The sequence below is a fragment of the Zea mays genome, chromosome 2, assembly GCF_902167145.1.
Source record: "Zea mays cultivar B73 chromosome 2, Zm-B73-REFERENCE-NAM-5.0, whole genome shotgun sequence".
Classification (NCBI taxonomy): Eukaryota; Viridiplantae; Streptophyta; class Magnoliopsida; order Poales; family Poaceae; genus Zea; species Zea mays.
In genome coordinates this window covers 165,871,786-165,895,385 of record NC_050097.1, presented here as the reverse complement: position 1 = coordinate 165,895,385, position 23,600 = coordinate 165,871,786, and the positions used below count along the sequence as shown (strand labels likewise).

Sequence of the window (23,600 nt, the reverse complement as noted above, 5' to 3'; positions counted from 1 at the left end):
GCGGTGAAGGTATCAAGCTGTCTACTGGTTGGCTTTGTTTAATTTTACTGATTGAGTTTTTAGTGCTTTCATTAATCGGAATACGTAATATATTGATTTGTTCACTATTCACTAATTTATGCATGTGTTAAGCATTAAAGTGCTCGCAGTTCACACAATATTATGCTATTGTTAATTTTATTTTGGATTCCATTTTTTCTTAAAATGATTTTTCTTACTACTATAACATGTAAAACCATTGTATCTATCCTGCACCATGGGAGGTGATTTTTGTTATTTATGTTATTATCTACTCCCTGTGTTCCTAATTATTGGTCACTTTGGCTTTTATATAGTATAATATTCCAAACTTGTGTGTATTTTGGGTATTTATTGGGGTAGTGTAAAGTTTATATGCATACTTCCTGTATATAGAGGTTGATGCTATTTATCTAATGATAGTGGTAAGGCTTAGCTAATAGTATGCTTTGTGTACGGTGAGTTGCATCCGTTCACAATTCTCTTTCTCACATACTTCCTGTGTTCATGCTGCATTGCTGCTGAAAATCAGCATCGGTCAATAACACCTTGAATGATGTTACATCCTGCCTACGTGGTGTACCTTTTATGAAAGGAAGATTGAAGAGAGCAGACAGACAGCTCTGCAAATCCTCCCTTTGCCATGTTTCCCGTTAATTAGCTCCCCCTCTACGGTCATCTATGCTTCATGTCGTCGTCTGCCCTGACCATTTCAGCCCTAGGAGGACTGCTATCATTGTCTGTCCCACTATGCGTGCTCTTGTGCTCAGCTCTCGTGCCTTCGGGATGGTAGTATTGCGGGTCGGCGAGGAAGGAGAGCGCCGCGACGACGTCGCTGATCCCCGGCCGGGTGGCAGCGTCCTCCTGCAGGCACATGGACGCTGGTTGGAGTCGGTGCTGTAGCCCAGCAGCTTGACGAGGTTTGGGTGGTGCAGGAGGCTGAGCATCAGCACCTCGACGAGGAACTCGCCGTTGCCCTGGAGACCGTCCCTGTTCAGATGCTTCACGGCGATAACCTCTTCGGTGTCCTCGAGGAGCCCTTTGTACACCCGTCCGAAGCCGCCTTCTCCGAGCAGGTTCTGCGAGCTGAACCCGTCCGTCGCGGCGCCCAGCTGACTGAACGTCAGCGCTATATGTGTACATTTGGGCCGTGCCTGATGGACCGGCCCGAAGCACGGAAAAAAGCACGGCCCAGGCACGGCACGACCCGTTATATCGGGCCGGGTTTGGGCCGAGGTCACGGCCTATGGACGGGCACGAGCACGACCCGTTTAAGGTAGGCACGAAAAGACCCATATAGAGGCACGAAAAGGCCCATATATTTATTAAAACCACACTTCATTCCACACTTTCATATACTTGATAAAGAACACAAAGCTAGAGATAATGCTAGTTAGATGTTTTTTGTAGCTTTGAATTAGAGTGTGTGATGTAATTTTGCTTTTGTTATGAACATTAGACAATAAACTGAACTTACGAACTTTGTATAGAGTTGATTATACTCTTTTTCCTTCTAACAAAATGATTTATAAAACGAGGTAGTCTTTGCATAGCTGTGGTAACTTAATACAAATATTAAGTTTGATTTTGTTCAAATTTATTTGTCTTATCTTTTATTTGTTTTATTATTTTTATTAATTTAGGGCTCTAATGTGAATTTTGGGCCAAAAACTAAATTTTGGGCCGTAATGTGAATTTCGGACTTTTATAATTTCGGGCCGCCCGAAATGAGCCCGGCACGTTTAAGAAATTACTGGCCGGGCCGTGGGCCGAGGGCTAGGCCCATGGGCCGGCCCGACATGACCCGAAATTCAAACGGGCCGGACCGGCCCGAAATTCAAATAATTCGGGCCTTTTCGGGCTTGGGCCGGGCCGGGCTGGGCGACCCGAATGTACACCTATAGTCAGCGCCCTGCTGGGCATGTTTTGGTTTCTAACCCCTAGGCTCTCCTCTGCATGCGATGCATTTAATTTGAGTGCCTGGGTAATCGGATCGGATCTATAATATATACCTGACTTGGCCGAAATGTCGTGGACGAGGTCCACCAGCCCGCCGCTCTCCTTCCTGGCCTTCATCTTCTGCATGCCATCCACCTCTGCATGATTTGCAGACTCGTGAACTACAAGCCTTAATCACATTCACACCTATAGTCTAAAATAAGTGCTCAACCAACCAACCCACACTGCTCATGTGTCGTGCTATATCAATGCATTAGAGCATTTTACTATTTAGTTTAAAATATTTTCAAATGATGAAAGGTTTTGATGGAGCCAGCCGTATTGAACCGTGAAAGAGTTGCATTGGACAAGAAAAACAGGATGCCTATGTAAGTTATATTATAAACAATAGTTAACACAAGATTTCGCTATCAAATTTATATGAACGTTATTTAGTCGCATGTTTAATATAGCTTCAAGTTGTTCGACGACTATAGCGATGAAGATTTTTATGGGGTACAACGGAAGTATAGTATTGTCGCTCGAGTTGAAGTTAAATTCCCGATTGAACCACGTTATCGTGACAGGCAACATTACATTCTGTCTGACATCAATGTAAGACAACCCCTCTTTAGGTTTCATTTACATAACTATATATAATGTTCGTACCACAATCTATTTTGTGCTGAAATCAAATTAGGGAGCCAAGATCGAGGCCATTGCAACTCGGTATGAGATAGTCAAATACTTCAACAGTTTGCTCCATGAAAAGCATGTCTACAAGATGCACAATGTATGGTTTGGTCTTAATCCGGGTGCATTTAATTTTCGACATCTAAATGGTACCATGGAGTTGTATTTCACCCAACAAACTCTCGTAGAGCCATACGTTGTCCCAGTTCAAATGCCGCCATTTCCAAAACATATATTCTTGAACCTTGATGATATTGCCGAGCTGCCAAACAGGACTTTAGTTGGTAAGCATATATCGATCTACTAACCCTATTAAAAATTCCTTTACACAAAATTGAGTATTAATCCATATTTAATTGTGCTTTTTGTAGACATTATGGCTATTGTAGTCCACTTGGATACAATCCATCGCACAATGTGGGGTACATTCAGGAAGATTGTTATAATGGATGCTAGGTATATTCCATTAATATATTACCAATATGATGTTAAATCTATTAGTACTAATCTATTCTTCACAAAATCAATGTCACAAGGTGGTCTTTACATACCATTAAAGTTTGGGGCGATTTACTAAACAAAAATGCACTCCACTGGGCGTTGGCTAATGAGAATTATAGCATCATAATTGGGACCATGTTTCGGCGGTTCAGAAAACAAGGTACAACATATGTTTACGCCTTGCTAACACATTATTCACTATTTTTTCTTTTATAATGATTCATATTGAATATTAAATATGCTATTCTAGAGTGTCTCGAATCAACTGACCATACAACAATACACTTCAAACCATTCCATCACAACACCCATTATTTTGAACGTAAGTATTTTATAAGATTACCTACATCAAAATTATGTACTTGTTTTCATTATATTGTGAACTGAGTATACATGTGATTAAATGTTGCACTCATTGCAGCAATTCAAAAGGCTTTGGTGGCACGGAACGATCGTCAGTTTGTCGTTAGATATCTTGACGACCAAAGGCGTAGATAGAGTCTGTAACTTTTGCAAATCTGAATTTTATGATGGAATACATGTACTATTATTGACGCAACTTACATGTGTCAATATTTGTAAAACATTTTGTTCTACTGGGACATATCAATGAATAAGTGGAACATCAAATCGTTTAGCTCGTACGTTTTCCATTAGAACACTATATTGGTTTAATGTTGTGTCATTTTTTACATTAAAATCGTAACTTCGCTCGTGAAATTACGTCAAATATACAGATTAAATCCGAAACAATTTTAATGTACATTCGGTATACCGAAGCCCATCTATAGGAGCTAGGCGTGCTCCAGGAAGATATTCCACATCACCAGAGTTAGGAAAACAATTACTTAGCGCGTCACCCATATCCATCTATGCAGTTCAAACTTGGAATATAATACAATATCTTATACAGACACCAACATCGTTCTCTTATCACCTATCTCTAGGTCTTATCTCTTTACTCTCGACTATGATGCTTGTTTCTATAACCTCTATTACCAAGGGCATCTTTTTTGATCTTCTATTCGCTTGGTTTATTGCAGTCATATCATTTCACCCTTAGTTCTTGCAGTATATTATTTTTATGCTCATGTTTTCTCGGGTACTGTTCTTGTTATAGATCAGATGGGACATAATGCCGGTCGCAAACCATTCACAGACATCTCTAGCAATATCATTAGAGGTAAAGGTCAATACACAAACTGACCATACATCGTCGAAACGTAGTAAGTAGGGAACACTAATACACAAACTTACATTATAGGTGATCAAAATGAATTGCTCGGACCAATGCTCGATGCTAAGGAGCGTAAGAGAAAAAGGGATAGGGAAAGATATGCAGCGATGTCCGTTGAACAAAAAAACGAGAAGAATAGGAAGCGTCGTGAAACACGTCAACGAAACAAGGGACACAATGTGATACCCAATGTGTCAGGAGGTGATGAAAAACGTCCAATTTTAATTAATAATGTATGCCATCAGCAGTTTTCTACAAATAATAATAAAATAGTCAGGACCATCGTGCATGATTGTCAACTTAAGTATTGAGGTTTACAAATACCTTTAAGTTTAGGCTGTTCTTCTCCCCTTTCACAACTTTCAGTACAATCAAAATCCATTCTGTACTCATCTTTCTCGTTCTTTAATGAGAACTCAACCAGGATCAGGGGGACAAACTATTTTGGCTCAAAAGGTTTTGTACAAGTCTTGGAACTTGGTTTTGTCTTCTGAATGAGGTCAAACTGTTTTGGCTGAATAAGGAGCAGGCGGATGATCTCTCCCTCCGATCCAATCGGCCATCGGAATGGGTTTTGCTTGCATCCACATCTACCATTGGAGGAAGAAGGCAGGGAGCCTTGCACCGACGATCGACCACTGCTTCCGCCTCTAGGACTAGGATGAACAGTTTCCATGTGGCATGAACAAGGCTCTTACTTAACAGAGAGTTAAGGAGGGCGGTACGATGATAATCGGTGAGGTATGTATGTATGCACGTTCTTTCAAGAAGATCCGGCCACCTCGCATGCCAGATCGACCTAGCTGTGTCGTCGATCAGTTACACCAGGAGGTATGTTCTTGTGACATGCAGCGTAACGGCTCAAAAGGAGGTATGAAGCACCTGGCCATTTGAAAACTCATATATTAGGTTGTCGGTAGCCTTATTGCCAACCATTGCTCGAATTTCACAACACAACTGATTAACTGTTGATATTACCGGTCCCTAGCCAGTGGTAGACACCAGTAAGGCACTAACCTGTTCTTCAGAAAAATGAACAACAACTAGGATTTTTCAGAAACTGGCATTCCTTGCCTCTGCTTGCCAAGAAAAAGAAAATGTTGAAATTTTTTAATTGGCAACTTGTTAGCTTGAAGTAATTCTATTTCTGCATGGCTTATGTTGTTTTGGTACCAGCAGCCTCCATCGTCAAGGAGGCTCGACATGAGGTCTTAATGTCTTACCAGCAGAGAGCTGAGGCTCTGGAGGGATTGCTTGAGTTCAGTGCCCAGTTGCTGCCACAGGAGAGATTTTAAACCTGCAGCAGCTTTGTGCGTTAAACAAGCTTTAGTCTACCTTGTAAATTGGAGATAAATGTATGTGAACAAACCAAGCATGCTGGTTGGATGAGAACGAGAAGACAAGAGACAGAGAGCACCCTACCTGTAGGAGCCTGTGAGAACGGAGACAATGGCGTCGTTCTCCAGCAGCACCTGCATGTAGGCGGGGCTGCCTTGCATGGCGGCGAGGTGTAGCGGCATGGCGCCGCGGTCGTCCCTGATGTTGGCGAACCGGGCGAAACCCCTGCCAGACTTCCACAACAGCGAGTGAGTAGTGGTCGCCGGGCGGTAGGCGGGGGAGGAGGGAGAAGGTCTCGCTACGAGTCAGCCACCGTCGTAGTCCGCGCCGCCACGAGGATTGCCTACAACCAGTCTCAGATTTTATTTATATTTATTAAAGTTAGTAACTGCAGTGCAGTATGTTAGTCTCTAGAGAATAATGTTACGTAAATCTGCATTCAAATGATTGACTGTAGACTGCCGTCGCCTCCCATCTACAATATGTTTATATCATTTTATTTGCAATATTAATTGTTCATTGTTATGTTATCACTAATACATGTAAAATTGTTTAGCTGGTTATAGTAAAAACATTTGAATCGTGTATCAAATAATACATAGTAACAATGATTATAGGTTTTTGTCTCCTGTGGATGGAATCTAAAGAGGAAAATGTTGCACTTACAATCATCCAAAGAGATAATACATTATCTATAGATGAATCTCTACTAATGTCCTTGTCTCATAACAAGCCAAAAAAATCGGTGACTACTACAATAGTTTCGAAAGGTATGATAACTTTCATACTACCGTATGGATCAATTTGTATTGTTTTTATTGCAAGTGATTTATGTTTGATCTCATGACTGTTTCGTTCGTAGATTATATTTGCACGCAGGGTGATCTTGCACTCATCGATTGGATTAAAGAAATCCCTTGTGAACCAAGGGTAGAAGTCGTGTTTATTGATGATGCTTTTGTGGAAAGGAAGTGGATGGAATGCCTATTTCAACCGGACGCATATCTAGGTGATGAGGTAATTCATGATAATTCAACTAGCTAGGAGCACCACACTTCCAAGATACTCACCCTGGTATTTTAAACCATAACTTACATACTTGCAGGTGATAGACTGTTACATAAATTTAATAAAAGCTCAAGAGCATCTAAAATGCCGATCTGGAGGTCGTGTACACATAGAAAATGCTTTTCAGTTCAACTTTCTAAAGCGAGACGGTGATGTTGAAACTAAAACAGATGAGTTATATCCAAGTAAAGACATGGCACAAATATCTAGCGCTGAAAGAAGGGTTTTACTTTATCTAGACCATGACATGGTAAATACGAGATTGCAATCTACACGGTTAGTGTTTACATATATTATTATGCAATATTTATAATTGACTTGTAGGTGTTTATTCCAATAAATATCCGAGAAATGCACTGGTATCTTGCCGTGATCAATGCAAGAAATATGGAGATACAAGTGCTCGACTCACTTGGTACATCATCCGGTCGCAATGACCTCATTGACACTGTGAGTTTATACAAACTCAACAATTACGAATCCATTATTAACTTAAAATCTCAACTTCTAATTCTATGTTTTTATAATAATATAAAGATAAAAGGACTCCAAAGACAAATTGATATGGTATCTCAGCGTAAGGAATTAAAAGATCACAGGTGGCTAGACCTCCGAGTTGCTTCTTGGCCACTTAGAGAAATAGAAATGGAATATGCAAAGCAAACATATAGGTACACCATATATTCTTATGTGTTGCTATTAATATTCATTGCTGTTAATCTTGACATTTTATCATCTGGTTGATGTAGCTCCTCGTGTGGCCTCTTTCTACTAAACTATATCGAATACTGGACAGGGGATGAACTATCTGATAATTTTACCCAGGTATATTATTACTACTATGACATTATGCGTGCATCATGGACGCGTGAATTGTGGTAGAGCTTTCTTTCAGGCTGCAGACTTGTTTGCATCCCTACTGTTCCAAGTCGTGCTCGCCTTTGTTGTTTGTTGTACGACCGACGATTTTTTATGATTGGTTCAGTCGTTTTGCTTTGCATACACTGTGAACATAACTGCAATCTGCATATTTATCACATGCACAGATTTTCTTGTTGGCAGTTTGCACTTTCTGATGGGTCTCTTTTTTAACAATAAATTACATGTGGCTATAACATGAATATCTGTTTGCTGTCTTCTGTTATTATTATGTCAATCCAATTGATACATATAATTGCTAAATAAATTGTTTCTTATTTGCAGGATGACATGTCACACTTTAGGAAAAAATTGGCTGCTATATTACTATCTTCAGATATAAACAAGAGAAAGGGGTGTCCGTTATACAAGTATGACAAAGAAGTCGATGTTGGATGCTCCTCTGATGTTCAGATATTAGATAGTCCCACAAATCCTAAGAAGAGGAAACTACTTTGTGTATCTGAAGAAAGCGAAGTATTGATGGAAGATGATGATGGCCCCATCACTCAAGCAGACTTAGAAAGGTGGTTTGTTCATGATTGGGATAAAAGAACTCCTATAAAAATCCCGACCGATGAGTGCACTAATGAATTTTTACAGAGTGGCCTTTCCACAAAGGACATGCCAGTGACCAAAGGCGATTTAATAGATGTTCTATGTGATTACATCATGACAATCCAAGATGATACGACATTAGAGTAAGTGCTCATTGTTTTATCTATTTTATATGTACCAACTACGTAGAATTTTGATATATACTTTTGTCATGTTGCATTACAGGATGACATGGGTGTGAAGTTTCAACCCTTTTAAGATAGAAATATTTGTCAAAGACCTGCAAAACGTATTAAGGGTAAATCTTGATATGACTCTAAAATGTTTTGACATGGCTGTTCGATTGTTGGCCATTAAAGAGTCACATATGTCGAAAGATGAAATGATAAAGGATAAAAAACATTATATGGACATGCACTTCTGGGTAAGTTTGTTTCCAATCAATAATGTAGTAATATATTGTATCTATACATATAATCCTCATGTGGACATGTATATATATTTATCTAGAGAATGGTTGGTTTTGGTAAACTTCCAAAGTACCATCAGTATCCTACTGCAGAAGAGTTAGCCAAAACACTCGACTGTTGGCCTTCATTGAACTATTATATCACTGGTTGTAAATATGTAAGTATGTGTTCATTTCGAATGTATTTATAAAAGGCACTTCGTTGCAATCCTAATGACTGGTATTTTGTAGGTTCTTATGCCATGGAAATTCAACGGATGCTACGCACTTTTCATAATCGATCATGGTAAAAAGCACGTAACTTTTATAGACTTTACACCCACTCAAGATTGGTGTAAACACATGCCATACAAGAGGTTTGCGGAAGCAATTATCATGGCCTCCAAGAAATATAAGATTGCCTACAATAAGAAACGTTTTGGATAGGCAGATGATATTTTTAAGTGGGAACATACAATTCGGTCTGGTCTTCCAATGGACTTAAAAGGGTATTTTCTCAATACCATGTTCTCAACAATTTAAATTTTTTCTATGATAACCATTGTATATAATATAGTTGGCCAAACATTATTCTGTAGGGTTAATACAAGCTACGTCGTTCTACAAGCTATGGTCATGTGGGGGAGTGGTAGACGAATGAAATTTAATAGGGTGAGTGGAGTACGTTTGGTTCATGTTCAAACATACATTTCAGTTACATAATATAAATTTGACGTTTTGTTCTCTTGTGTTTTTGTGTGTAGGATGCAAAGATTCTTCGAAGGAACTTTGTAATTGATCTATTAAGTGACGAGGAGAATTCATGCTGCTATGCTATCCCTCCAAATATACAACAACGACTTATCAGTATCGCTAAAAAAGATTAGATTAATGTACGATTGTCGACATATTTGACTATTATTAGAAATTGTAAGACATCATAATTATAATTTAGATTGCATCAATAAACAGGTTGATATAGACCAATATGGTTTGTGTGTGGTTTACAGGTTTTAAATCTCTACTAACTATTAAGGGGGCAGTGTACTAAATCTATTTTACATCTTGTCATCTACGCGAAATCCATTTTTTCTATTGATGCACCTAGATACCAAGCTCACCTATTTTGGTTGGAGTTGGGAGTTTTAGATAGGAGGAGCAGAGGGTGATCGAGGTGCAGATTAGGATGTGGCAGCAGGGGGTACAGGACAATGTAGAGCAGATGAAGGACAAGCAGACTGCAACTTTGGATGATGTACTAGCATCAGCACAAGTTGATTCGTGCAATACCGATGGTGCATCAATAATAGACGTGTAGAACTATATATTTTCCATGTCTTCTTTTTCTCGTGTATTATTTTCCAAATCCGAAGAACATCTGCCATGATATAAGCTTTCTTGTGCAGACCACTTTTTTGTGTGCTTGCAATTGCAACTCCATTGCTTTTTCGTCATGTGGGGAGGTTAGTCCACCTATTGTTTTCAGGTCCCAATAAATGCACAAGCTGTGAGTTTGTTTTTTTTCCTAAATATTATAACACATTTGTAACCTTTTCCTATAATATTATAATACATTTGTATATGAATTATCGTGATATTTTATCTTCTCGTTGCAACGCACGGGCATCCACCTAACAGTGTATACGAGTGGGTTGAAAGCTAGGCTATAAAGGTTCTTACAACCAATAATTAGCTATACTATTAAAATCTACAGGCTCTATACTAGTGGGTTGAAAGGTAGAGATAGATGAGACTTGCTCTTAAGTCGTATTCATGCGTTGTCCAGCCGTTCACATTGTGGGGAAACGTACGGCCATTCCCGTTCCCCGCCGCCCCTCGCCTCCGCTGCACGCGATCGACGATCCACAGCCACCACCTCTGCGTTCCCCACCGGAGCATCTTCACCAATCACCACTGGGCTGGCTCCCGCGTTCCCCACTGGATTTCTGCACCCAGCGCTTCTTCTGAAATTTAGAAGGCGGTGGAACCGTCAAATCAAATGGAGGGATCCTCTTACGCGTCAAGGAGCTACAGCGAACTAGCTGCCGCAGCTTCCGGAGGTGGAAGGACGCTGAGGGTAATACCGCTGCGGCATCCGCTGGGTTCTCTGTCGACGTCTTCCACGTCGCCGTGGTGGCGGGCGGTGGTGGGAAGGGCTCGGGGCATGGGGCCGCTTGATTGGGCGGAGGCGGCCTTGCCGTGTGTGGCGTGGACACGGAACTACAGATGGAAGCAGGACCTCCAGGCCGACCTCGCCTCGGGCATCACCGTTGGAGTCATGCTTGTGCCCCAGGTACACCCACTGGCTCCCGACGTATGTTTTTTTTGAGATACTCCGTCTACTAGATTGTTGTGTTGCTTATAAGGATTTGAGTGTCTCCTTGGAGAAACGAGCTTCCAATAGTTTGTAACGCAGATTATTTGCAATCGATACAGATGTAAGATTTTTTGGAGAATCACATATTAGCAAGATCGTCTAGCCATTTTGGTGTATTATTTGCTATCATGGTTCGAAAATGTTTGTGCTCCAAACATCTAGGGCATTAACAGAATATTTTTTTCCTTATTAAGCTCCTTGTCTTTATATATGCTTGGCAGGTTATCCGCGAACCTGCATATAGGATTAATTATGTGTTAGCAGCCCGCCTCGATCTCATGGGGAAGAAGTAACAGATCGGGGTTGGAAGCAACCAGATGGGGGAGGAGAACGTGTGTAGCAAGTTCAGTTTACAAAGTTCATAACCCTCATTCCCACCACCGGCACATATATAACAGGCACTCTACTTGGGCCCCCAACCTACTGCCACTCCGGGCCTGCCTAATGCACAGTGGGTTTCCTCCTACACTGGCCTGTCCACTTGTAGGGGAGCTGACACCCCCTCCTTGCGACAACGCTTGCCTCCAAGCGGTAGTGTCTGAGAACATCACATTAAGGGTGGCTTCATACCATTACCATCGAGCCCGGACCAACGCACCAACACTTGATCGATGGAGAAGTCATTCCGGGAAATTGTTCTACGATCCAGGACCTATGCGGGATACTGAAGAGCGAGGTCAGTAGTAGGAATTGTTGCAGTGACCTGTTGTGCTGGATGAAGCGATTGCTTCAATTGGGAAACATGTAAGACCGGGTGAACCGTAACAGAGTCCGGAAGGCGCAACTTATAAGCCACCTTACCCACTTTCTGAAGGATTTCAAAAGGTTCGAAATACTTTAAGCTGAGTTTGTGATAGCTCGAGTAGCGACAGACCCTTGAGTGTATGGCTACAACTTGACATAAACAGAGTCACCCACATAGAAGTCACGCTCAGAACGACCTTTATTAGCATGGTGCTTCATGCGTTGCTTAACTCGGATGAGGTGCTGTTTTACCAGTCGGAGCATAAGTTCCCGTTGAGCCAGCCAGTCAACTAAGTTAGTATGTGCGACAACGCTCACTGGTGGGAGATTAAAGTGCCTCGGAGGATGGCCATAGAGCACTTCAAATGGAGATATACCTTAGACGGAGCATTCGTTAACAAGCTTGGTTTGTCCATCACTTTGAGGGTGGTATGTTGTGCTTATCCGAAGCTTGGTTCTAGAGAGGCGAAATAGTCCCTGCCACAATCTCTGTCAGAAATCAGGGTCTCGGGGAAGCCATGCAGTTATAGACATTGGAAATGAATGCTTGGGCCACCTTCAGAGCAGAGAATGGGTGGAGGAGATTGATGAAATGAGCATATTTGTTGAAGGTATCCACAACAATGAGAATGCAGTTAGCGTGAGCCGAACGAGGTAAACCCTCGATGAAGTCCAAGGACACGACCTGCCAAGCTTGGTCTGGGACCGGAAGAGGCTGCAGAAGACCAGGCTACTTCGCCTGATCGGCTTTGGCTTGTTAGCAAATGGTGTAGGTAGCCACATACTCTCTGACTGCTTTCTTGAGACCATGCCAGGCAAACAGTTGTTTGACTCGTCGGTAACGAGAAAGCTGGAGTGTCCTCCCACAACACTGGCGTGAAGGCCAACCAGTACCCTGTTGCTGGAGACCACGATTGGTTCCCAGCGTCGTATAAGGACCTAGTGTCCGTGTTTACCAAACCTATCCATAAGCATGTGACCAAATGTTGTCCAGGTCCTCCAGGAAAGGGAGGCTAACTGAGGTTTGACAGATTGTAACCACCTAGCTGCTGGACCTGAAAACTGCATTGTAGCTACAGTAACCCACAAACTAGGATTGATGTCATACATGGAGAAATAGTCCTCGCACCTAGACTGCCATAGTTTAGGATTTTCACCATCAAAGGTGGGGAAATTGAGCTTAGGTAATTGTTCTAAGGGTGGACTAGGGAAGACCTCGACAGACGACCCCCAAAGTGAACTAGATGATGAGGACTCGTAAGGTTGTTGACAGGAGTAGCAACTGGTGTATGAGGCACATGATCAATGAAACGGAACATGGAAGGATCGGGCATACCGTTGGCCAAGAGATGGTTATGGGTTTAGATCAAACCGAAACCATGCTTTCGTGTAGTCGAGGGAGTGCGGTGCCCAAAAGGGTCGTCAGCGTGTGTCGCAGAAGCAGACTGGCGCCTTGCCACCGACTCATGGGGACTGAGCACGCTTGGAGAATTATCGAAGTCCTCCATGGCACCACGTTCAAGGAGTCGTGAGATCTTGGTGAGCTCTGAGCGCATCACGTCCATTGAAGACTTGACGGAGTCGACTGTGTGTACGATTCGTGGGCGCCAAGCCTTGAACACTGCCTGTACATTCTCCAGAACGACCACTCCTGTGGTGGCATCCACGGCAATCGCATCCAGCTGATCCTAAGTCGACGACTCAAGCTTGGCGACCCTCGCTTTCACCGGTGCTCTAAGGATCACCGCATATCTGCTCGAAATGCGTTGATTCCCGTGTCATCCAATTTGGCTTGCAGGGTCGCGAGATTGGTCGCGTTGGCGTCCACCTTCGACTCTAGCGCGCGCCAACACACGTCCTGGTCGTCGAAGCGATCGTAGAGCTGTTGAAGAAGCTTCTGGGTGGAATCAAGTGCTTTGGCCTGGACCTTGAGGGACTTCGCCTGATCGTCCAGCGCCGCTGCGATACTTGGATCTGTCGCACCCGCCATTCGAGCGTGTCGTGTGTAGTGGCTCACGCCCGCCAGGCCCCGCGATCGGTGTCTTTGATACCAAATGTTAGCAACCCGCCTGAGCTGCTCGATCTCGTGGGGAAGTGTAACATATCGGTGAAGGAAGCACCAGATCGAGGAGGAGAACGTGTGTAGCAAGTTCAGTTTACAGAGTTCATAACCCTCATTCCGGTCGCCGACACATATATAACAGACGAATCTACTTGGGCCCCAACCTACTACCACTCCGGTCCTGCATAACACACACTAGGTTTCCTCCTACGCCGACCCATCCACTATTGCGTTCCCGTGCCAGTCGCCTGTTCCTCAGGAGCCTGTGTTGCAGGGAAGCTGGCATTATGTGGGTTACGTAACCCACTTGCGTCTCTACTTTTGTGCCAAAACGATTATAAAATCTTGTAAAAGGTTATCCTAGTTTTGAGCTTTGTGAGTTGTTATGAGATTTATTGTGTTGGTGCACCTTAATAATGGAGAAATTCAAGTTATAGGAATTCATGGGGTCTCATGTATAGCTTTTTTGCTATATAATTAATGGAGTCTTGCTTTTATTGTCATGTGGCTTTGGGTTCCATCTACATCAGTTTTACATGGAAAGTTTGGTTTATTAAATTAGTGCACTTGCCTAATGGCCTGTTGGGATCAGGTAGGGCTATTTACTAGTTGGGGCTAAAAATTAGCCCAAACTAGTTGGGGTTCGCCAGCCAATTGGCTAACAATTAGTTGGAGTCTTGGTTCAATCATTGCGTCAGGTTCTTCTGGGGACATCGCACTCTGGAAGTAGACAAAGTATGGCTAGCCTCATATCACTTGATTGGGGCTGCCTGTACTTGGTACGAAATGGTGGAGCGTGACAACCCCAACATGCCGTGGGAGCGCTTCCGGGATCTTTGCAATGAGCGCTTTGGTCCACCCCTTCGGCAAAACCCGTTGGGTGAACTGGCCTGCCTTTAGTCCCGGACGACGATAGAGGAGTACCAAGAGCGCTTCTGCGCCTTGCTAGGCCATGTGGAACCTCTATCACAGGCATAGCAAGTGCACCTCTTCATTGCTGGGCTACCGGATTGCATCCGCATCGACGTCTCATAGCACCGCCGGATCTCCAGCAAGCCTTGCGATTGGCAAGGGCGTATGAGCGGCGCTCCCAAGCATTGGATGGACTGTCCCAGCCAGCAAGCGCACGACAAACTAGACCCCCGATCAAAATAGTCACACCTCCATCCCTGCCAGCGACAACAGCACAACCAAGGGCAACCCCGTAGCAGTTGCGTCCATTCAAATGCCTAACACCGACGGAGATGGCGGAGCGACAGCGACAAGGCCTGTGCTACAACTGCGATGAGCAGTATGTGCGCGGTCATCGCCGTCCTCGGCTCTTTTATCTTGAAGTCATGGACGATGAAGACAACAGTGACACACCAGAGGACACAACCACATAAGAACTGGAACCAGTTATATCTCTGCAGTCTGCAGGCTATCACGGGCATGGCACTGAGGACACTATGCAACTACAGGTCATGATCAAGGGCAGAGAACTGGTGGCATTATTGGACACGAGATTCACACACACATTCGTCGATTAGAGGGTAGCGCGCTCACTAGGACTAGAGCTCCGCTCATGTCTCGGTCTTACTGTTGCAGTGGCCAACGACGACAAGGTTGCCTGCCAAGGGATCGCCAACTATCTCAGTCTACAGATCGCTTTAGAAGAGTTTAGTGTCAAGGTGTTCACCATTCCACTGGGTAGCCTGGATGTAATTCTTGGCGTGGACTTCCTTCGCACATTAGGCCCCATCCTTTGGAACCTGGATGACCTATGCATGGCATTCTGGCACCGCGACCAACACATCTTATGGAAAGGATTAGGTTCCACCCGCTGGGACATTGAGATGAAGGTCGCTGCACGGGCGGCACGTGCAGACCCGACACCTTTGATGGACATGCTGCTGCAGCAGTTTGCAGGCGTCTTCAGGGAGCTGTCCGACGTCCCCCCTGCACGCTCCTGCGACCATCGGATTCATCTCAAGCCAGGCACACCACCTATCGCAGTTCGTCCATACTGCTACCCACAACTGCAGAAGGACGAACTCGAAACACAATGTGCATCAATGTTAGGAATTATTCGACCCAGCACCTCAACATTCTCAGCTCTAGTGCCACTAGTGAGGAAGCAGGACAAGTCATGGCGATTTTGTATTGATTACCTGGCATTGAATGAGCAAACAGTCAAGGATAAGTACCCAATCCCCATCGTGGATGAACTCTTGGATGAGTTACACGACGCCTTCCTCTTCACAAAAATGGACCTCCGATCAGGATATTATCAAGTGCGAGCGCACCTTGACGACGTCCATAAAACGACATTCCAAACACATCATGGTCATTTCGAGTTCTTGGTAGTGCCGTCTGGCCTCACAAACGCACCGGCAACATTCCAGAGTTTAATGAATGAAGTTCTTCGACCATTCCTAAGATGGTGTGTGTTGGTTTTCTTTGATGACATCCTAATCTACAGTAAGCCATGGTCTGAGCACCTCCAGCATGTCAAAGCAGTACTAGAGACACTCCAAGCCAATCACAGGGAGTCACCATGGACAACAGCAAGGTGGAGGCAATCACCTCATGGCCGACCCCCTGCTCTGCCCATGGCCTCCGCGGATTTCTGGGATTGGCAGGGTATTATTGCAAGTTCAACAAAGATTTCGGCGTGATAGCAGCACCTCTCACAAAACGACTCAAGAAAGAAGCATTTCAGTGGAGCAGCGAGTCCACAGGCACTCAAAACAGCCCTCTCCATAGCCCCAGTCTCGCAGTTGCCCAACTTTAATCAGTCATTCATTGTCGACTGTGATGCATCCGGGTTTGGGTTTGGTGCGGTTATCCATCAGGAAGCTGGGCCTTTAGCATTCTTCAGTTGACCATTTGCAGCACGCCATGTCAAACTAGCAGCATATGAACGAGAACTGATTGGCCTCGTTCAAGCTGTCAGGCACTAGAGACCCTATCTATGGGGACGACACTTCATCATCAAAACAGATAATTTTAGCCTCAAATTCATGTTAGATCAGCGCTTATTGACAATTCCCCAGCATCAGTGGATAAGCAAGCCTTTTGGTTATGATTTCACAGTCGAATACAGGGCCGGCCGGTTCAATACCGTCGTCGATGCCCTGCCACGACGTGAGACCGAGACCCTGGCAGCAGCAACAGTATCAAGTCCTTCCTTCCAACTTTACAATGATGCGCAGGGAGTGCCCTCAAGACACCAAGTGGCAGCGCATACATGGCCAGATTACCTCCGGCGCTCTGGGCAGTCCATGGCAAATCACTGATGGCCTGATTCATCACACGAACCGGATCTTTGTGCCCGCTACATCTTCCCTGCTGCCCTTCATTATCCAACTAGTGCACACAGCCAGTCACGACGGAATTCAGAAAACATTGCATCGCCTGCGCGCAAATTTCTTTGTACCCAACGACAAGGCATTGGTTCGTGACTGGGTACGATCTTGTACAGTTTGTCAGCAAAACAAGACGGTCACCCTACACCCGGCTGTCCTGCTACAGCCCTTGGAGGTGCCTTCACAAGTGTGGGCCGATATATCGATGGATTTCATCGAAGGTCTTCCAAAGGTTCATGGCAAATCAGTGATATTAACAGTGGTTGACCGTTTCTCAAAATATGCACAATCATCACTCTTAGCCACCCTTATACAGCTTCATCAGTTGCACGAGCATTCTTTGAGGGAATTGTCCGCCTTCATGGGTTCCCCTCCTCAATTGTGAGTGACCGTGACCCAGTTTTCACAGGTAATGTTTGGCGCGACCTTTTTAAGATGGCGGGTGTCAAACTCAAAATGCGTATAGCCTTCCATCCACAAACCGACGGACAGTCAGAGGTGGTCAATAAGGTTATAGCCATGTATTTGAGGTGCATCACTGGTGATCGACCACGGGCTTGGGTGGACTGGCTCCCTTGGGTAGAATATTGCTATAACACTGCATTTCATTCAGCTTTGCGCACCACGCCATTCAGAGTAGCGTATGGCAGGGACCCTCCACTGTTGCTGCCATACCAGAGTGGATCGGCCTCTACATCGACGGTTGATGCCATGCTACAGGAACGTGATCAGTTCCTAGCAAAAGTGCGTGACCGGCTCTTTCAGGCACAGGAACACAGACGCAAGTTTTATGATGCAAAGCACCGCAAGCTAGAGTTCGCGGTCGGGGACTGGGTATGGCTGCGACTACTCAATCGCCAGGCACTCTCCTTGGTGGATCGACCCAAAGGAAAGCTTTGTCCTTGCTACGTCGGTCCCTTCAAAGTCATGGAGAAAATTGGAACTGTGGCGTATTGCCTACAGTTACCAGCTACAACCCGCATTCATGATGTCTTTCATGTAGGTCTCCTGAAACAATTCCATGGCACGCCACCGACAGCTACCCCACCCCTGCCACAAATGGAGAACAACAGACTGCTTCCTCACCCAGCACAGGTTCTGCGTGCTAGACTTCAAAGGGGCACATGGCATGTTCTTGTCCAGTGGGAAGGCTCTTCACCAGCTGAGGCAACCTAGGAACCATTGTTGCAATTTCAGAACTCCTACCTAGAGTTTCAGCTCGAGGACGACCTGTTCGTCGAGGAGCGGAGAGATGTTATGACCGGTAAGGTCTATACAAGGAAGCCTAAACCAGGGAAGACTCTAGATAGAGACCAGGACGAGCTGGACTCTAAGCCCAAGCTGTGGGCTGGATAGATTAAGTTTGTTATTATCCAAGAGTAAAAGTAGGAGATGTATTAGGACAGAGGAGAATTAATCTAAGAAAAAGGGATTGTCTTCTCACCTCTCTCCTGCAGCACTCGCCGTGCCGCAGCACGGCGCCCCAGCCACTTCGCCGCCGTCGAGCCTACCGGCCTCGATCCCCTACTTCCCATCCCTACCACCTGAGACCGAGGCGTGGCTCTTCCAGTACCCTTATTCTCCAGAAATTAGAACATGATTTTTTCCCTTGTGCTGTACTGTAGGCAATGTCATATGCAAAGCTGGCTGGGCTGCACCCAATTTATGGGCTCTGTAAGTGTTTCCATCTCTAATTCCTCTATTTTCTTCTATGTTCTCAAGTGAGCTCATTTGGTAATGCAACCATATCTTTTCATTTCCATGTTCTGAACAGACACAGGCTTTGTCCCGTTATTTATATATGCAATATTTGGCTCGTCACGACAACTAGCAGTAGGTCCAGTGGCACTTGTTTCTCTTCTTGTATCCAATGTTCTTGGGGGTATAGTTAATTCATCTAGTAAGCTGTACACAGAATTAGCCATATTACTGGCATTCATGGTTGGGATATTGGAGTGCTTGATGGGACTGCTAAGGTAACTTTGTTTACCCAGGAAAATGTTTTTCTAATTCTTGTTGGAGAATTTGAAATTTCAAGCATTGAAACTGACCTTTACAGAGAAGAATGTTTCACCACCTGCTTTGTTTGAGTATTATTTTATTTTGGGGCGGTAAGCACAACTATGTAGTCAATTGTAGTCATACCACCTGGTTTATTCAACCAATAAGCTAAAGACTGTGCTGTTTCATTGAGAAGTACAGCAATCAACCGTGCAACATAATTGTTAGAGTGGATGCAATAACCAGTTCAACCCAAAAGCTTAAATTGTTGGGAGGAGCCAGAGTGGAAATAAAGGGGCGGAGGAACAAATCAAGCCTCTGCCAGGATTCGAACTCAAGACCTCTGACTTTGATACCATATTAGACCGGATGCAATAACCAGTTCAACCTAAAAGCTTAAGTTGTTGGGAGAAGGTAGCCAATCTACTTGTACACTTCACCAATAATATTAAAAAATTAAGGATAAAATTAGTTTGCCTACCACTAAGTTTGCAGGAAGCCAGGAACCCTCACCACATTGGTTCACGTGGTTATTAAAAGTACTCGACCATTGGGAATGACCTCCCTAGGGCATTGTCTTATGTAGAACTTTTTTTTCTCGAAAAGCGCAGGAGAACTGTGCCCCAATATGTTAAGAAGGTGATAAAAGGCCTAAAGAAGACCAAGTACAAAAGAGAAAGACTTCCTTACGTAGGTCGAAAAATTGAAAACCCCAAATAATCCATCAGAAAGACAACAACCACACCACTGGCCCTAAGACACCCCCAAGACTAAGCCACGCCTAAGAAAAGCCATGAAGCTTGGTTTCCCTTGTGGGGTACTGTAGACGGTGGGCTGGCAATTCTATTTTGATAAGTGGATCCAGGCCTAGAACATTGAACACACATTGGGAGGTTACACATATTTTTTTTCTGGAGCAAAACCAGGGAATGATCCCTGGCTGGTTGGCGCTCCTACTCAGCATTCGCTTTCATAAGGCTATTTACTCAACCATTTGCAACTATAAGACAAGACTTCATGAAAAAGGCCGTAAAGAATGCAAGGGACAACTAGATAACATTATGGCATATCAGGAAAATTTCAAACTGTGGAACAATGGAAATTTGTGGCATAAGAAGCATTTTCTGTTTTAAAAATTTGAGGGAAATGATACAAAAAGGTGGGGGGAATGTATTCTGTGCACAAGATCCTCTCCTTGCACAAATGCACAAATTAAATCCGAACCTTTCGTCCAACATCCAATGGCTGAGCATGTGGGTTTTTCTTTATAAATATGCAGTTGGATGCGGGAGAGAGGAACACCAAACATTTTTTTCCATAAAATACACCAACCGTTGGATGTAGGACAAAGGGTCCAGATTTAATTTATGCATTTGTGTATGGAGGGGATCTCGTGCACATGATATGTTCCCAAAAGGTGGGTGGTACTTGTACCACTCAGGCGCATTGCTGGTCACCTGGTCCATTATTTTCTGCTCATGTTTGTTGGTCCAAGGACAATCAAGGCTACTAAGCCTTGTTGAGAAAATGAGAAGGAAGACATGCACTATAGAAGTTAAGCCCTATTTTCTGTTATGATAAAGAGAGAGGCCTTTGTACCTGGTCTTCTTTAGACCTCTTTTTCCTCTGCTTAATATATAATGGGGCACAGTTCTCCTGCGCGTTTCAAGAATTTTTTTTCATTATGGTCCATCCACCTCTTCTGCTCCTCTTGACCATGATAATTCATTATGGGCCTTTGGACCATGCCATTATCATTTTCAATATATAAATGGATGTTTTTTACCTTGAAGTTCTGCTTTTGTACATAATTCTCTATGCACTATGTTCTTGGGAGATTTTTGGAATAGTTTTTTCAAATTATACTCAAACAAGAAATAAACCGTTATTCTATTTTTTTAGTGTAAAGACTTAAGATACATATATTCTATTTTTGTAATTATTATAAGAGCTAAAACGTCCCCTTTCTAGTGTTATATCTGCTTAACCATACTTTTCCATATGGTGCAACCTATGTTATCTTTTTTGCAAGGTGCATTGACTTGATCCCGTGCTCTCTGACTTAAATATTTTCTTAATTTGATAGTAGAACAAATACACAATCTTGGTATGCTTGTTCTCTGTGAGAATGTGTAACCATTTCATATGTTTTATTTTGTATACAGGCTTGGTTGGCTCATTCGTTTCATTAGCCATTCTGTAATATCTGGGTTCACTACAGCTTCAGCCATTGTTATTGGTTTATCCCAGATAAAGTATTTCTTAGGTTACAACGTCACAAGAAGCAGCAAAATTATACCACTAATTGAGAGCATAATTGCAGGAGCTGATGAGGTGGGTTTCCTTGTGTTCCCATGATTTTATTTATTGCCTTCTTGCCAACCTATATTCCTTTTCCTGCTCCCTTGGTAAATATTTTACCTTTTGTAATGCTTAATTTTTCATTGCATCATAGGCCGTGAGGCACTCATATATTATTCATGCTTCATTATGGAAGTCACAATTCTACCAAATACAAATTTATACATTTTTTGGTCCGGAAGGAAAATTAAACTAGACTAATACAAAGCTAATCACTTTTTTGGCTCATTGTCACCTTTTTTTTTTTCTCGAATACGCAGGAGAACTGCGCATCATTATATTAAGTAGAGAGAAGGTCTAAAGAAGACCAAGAACAACAGCTATACAAAAGAAAATAAAGGAGAAAAAGGAAGAAAAAGAAAGAACAAAAAAACAAGTGAACCAAGCCCCTAAATTAAGGCCACAGCCTTCTCAGAGCCTTAGCACCTGCCATCTCCCAAAGCCTGGCATCCTCCTGGATCTGTTGCAGAACTGCATTCGAATTTGGGGAGACACCATCAAAAACACAAGCATTTCTGTGCTTCCAGATCCACCAAGCCACGAGAATAACCAATGTGTTGAACCCTTTCCTGTGCAAAGATGGCACAAGATCTTCAGCCATACTCCACCAATCCTGGAAAATTGACGTCTCCAGCCCTGGTGCCACAAGCTGCAGCCCCACTTTGCATAAGATCTGCCACCATAAATTCCTGGAGAAGACACAAGAGACCAAAATGTGCTGGATTGTCTCCTCCTGCTGATCACATAGAACGCATTTCACCGGGTGGTCAAGACCTCTACGAGCTAGACGGTCCGCTGTCCAGCATCTATTAAGGGAAGCAAGCCAAATGAAGAATTTGCACTTAGGGGGCGCCCAACTCTTCCATATCCTTTTACCTGGCTCAAATTCCATAGAACCAGCCAAAAAACGTTGGTAGGCTGTTTTAGCAGAGTACTCCCCTGAAGCACCTGGAAGCCAACGGAAAGCATCAGGTACTCCAGGTTGCAAATGAATATCCTGAGTTAAATCCCAAATTATTAAGAAATCAACAATCACTTCTGCCGGTAAGCTGCCAGAGATGTCACCAACCCAACTGTTGTCCCTGAGAGCTTGCTGAACTGTTTTCCTTTTTCTCACTCGAATTGGAACTCTATTTAACAGGGAAGGGGCAATTTCTGAGATACATTGGCCATGCAACCAGCGGTCAGTCCAAAACAGTGTACCACCCCCATCCCCTACTATGGAGCAAACTGAGGCTGAGAACATGGCAGTAACATTAGGATGGACTTGCACATCAAACTCAGCCCAAGGCCTGTCTGGTTGAGTTTTCTTGAGCCACAGCCACCTCAGATTCAAAGCCCAACCAAGAATTTCAAGATTGTGAATTCCCAAACCCCCCATACTTAGGGGTTTACAGACCTTATTCCACCCCACAAGGCAATGACCACCTCTAACATCTTTTCTGCCCTTCCACAAAAAGCCCCTTCTGATTTTGTCGATAGCCTTGACCACCCATTTAGGGCAGGGAATCGCAATAAGGTGATAAATAGGGATGGCAGTGAGGACAGATCTGACAAGTGTTAATCTTCCAGCTTGGTTCATTAAAGGAGCCTTCCAGCCTGGCAGCTTATTAGCAACTTTATCAATAACTTCCAAAAACGCACTTCTAGGCATTTTCTTAATAGAAAGAGGAAGCCCCAAATATTTGCAAGGAAATCCAACAATGTTGCAAGGGAATAAGGATTGTGCCTCATCAACACATAGATCATTACATTGGATAGGAGTCATGCTGCATTTACTGACATTGGTTTTAAGACCAGAGGCCTCCCCAAAAATCCTTAGAACCTCCTTGATCAGTGTGATCTCTTTTCTGCTAGGCTGTAGGAAAAGTACAACATCATCAGCATACAGGGAAATCCGTTGACCCTTTCCATGTCTTAATACAGGCAGCAACAGACCCCTTTCCTGTGCCTTTAAAATAAGTGAATCCAAGGTATCCATCACTAGGATG

The 23,600-nt window shown here is 43.7% G+C and overlaps 2 protein-coding genes and 1 long non-coding RNA gene across 3 annotated transcripts in view; all 3 read left to right on the top strand.

Annotated features, from left to right (window-relative positions):
• Positions 1 to 2,844: 2,844 nt before the first annotated feature.
• Positions 2,845 to 3,239, top strand: LOC103647231 (uncharacterized). Its single transcript, XR_562718.2, has 3 exons — positions 2,845 to 2,933; positions 3,021 to 3,105; positions 3,186 to 3,239. It is a non-coding gene; the product is annotated as an uncharacterized lncRNA (long non-coding RNA).
• Positions 3,240 to 6,309: 3,070 nt separating this feature from the next.
• LOC111590860 (uncharacterized) lies at positions 6,310 to 7,596 on the top strand. Its single transcript, XM_023301750.1, has 4 exons — positions 6,310 to 6,742; positions 6,831 to 7,043; positions 7,118 to 7,360; positions 7,543 to 7,596. The coding sequence occupies exons 1-4, from the start codon at positions 6,557 to 6,559 to the stop codon at positions 7,594 to 7,596; spliced, it is 696 nt and encodes a 231-aa protein (XP_023157518.1). The 5' UTR covers positions 6,310 to 6,556.
• A 2,906-nt stretch (positions 7,597 to 10,502) lies between these two features.
• sfp7 (sulfate transporter7) overlaps positions 10,503 to 23,600 on the top strand; it is a 67,887-nt gene continuing 54,789 nt past the window's right edge. Inside the window, exons 1-4 of the mRNA NM_001319700.1 lie at positions 10,503 to 11,010; positions 18,873 to 18,921; positions 19,022 to 19,223; positions 21,414 to 21,582. Of these exons, the coding sequence (NP_001306629.1) occupies positions 10,717 to 11,010; positions 18,873 to 18,921; positions 19,022 to 19,223; positions 21,414 to 21,582 (714 nt within the window). The 5' untranslated portion in view covers positions 10,503 to 10,716. The remainder of the gene's footprint in view (positions 11,011 to 18,872; positions 18,922 to 19,021; positions 19,224 to 21,413; positions 21,583 to 23,600) is intronic.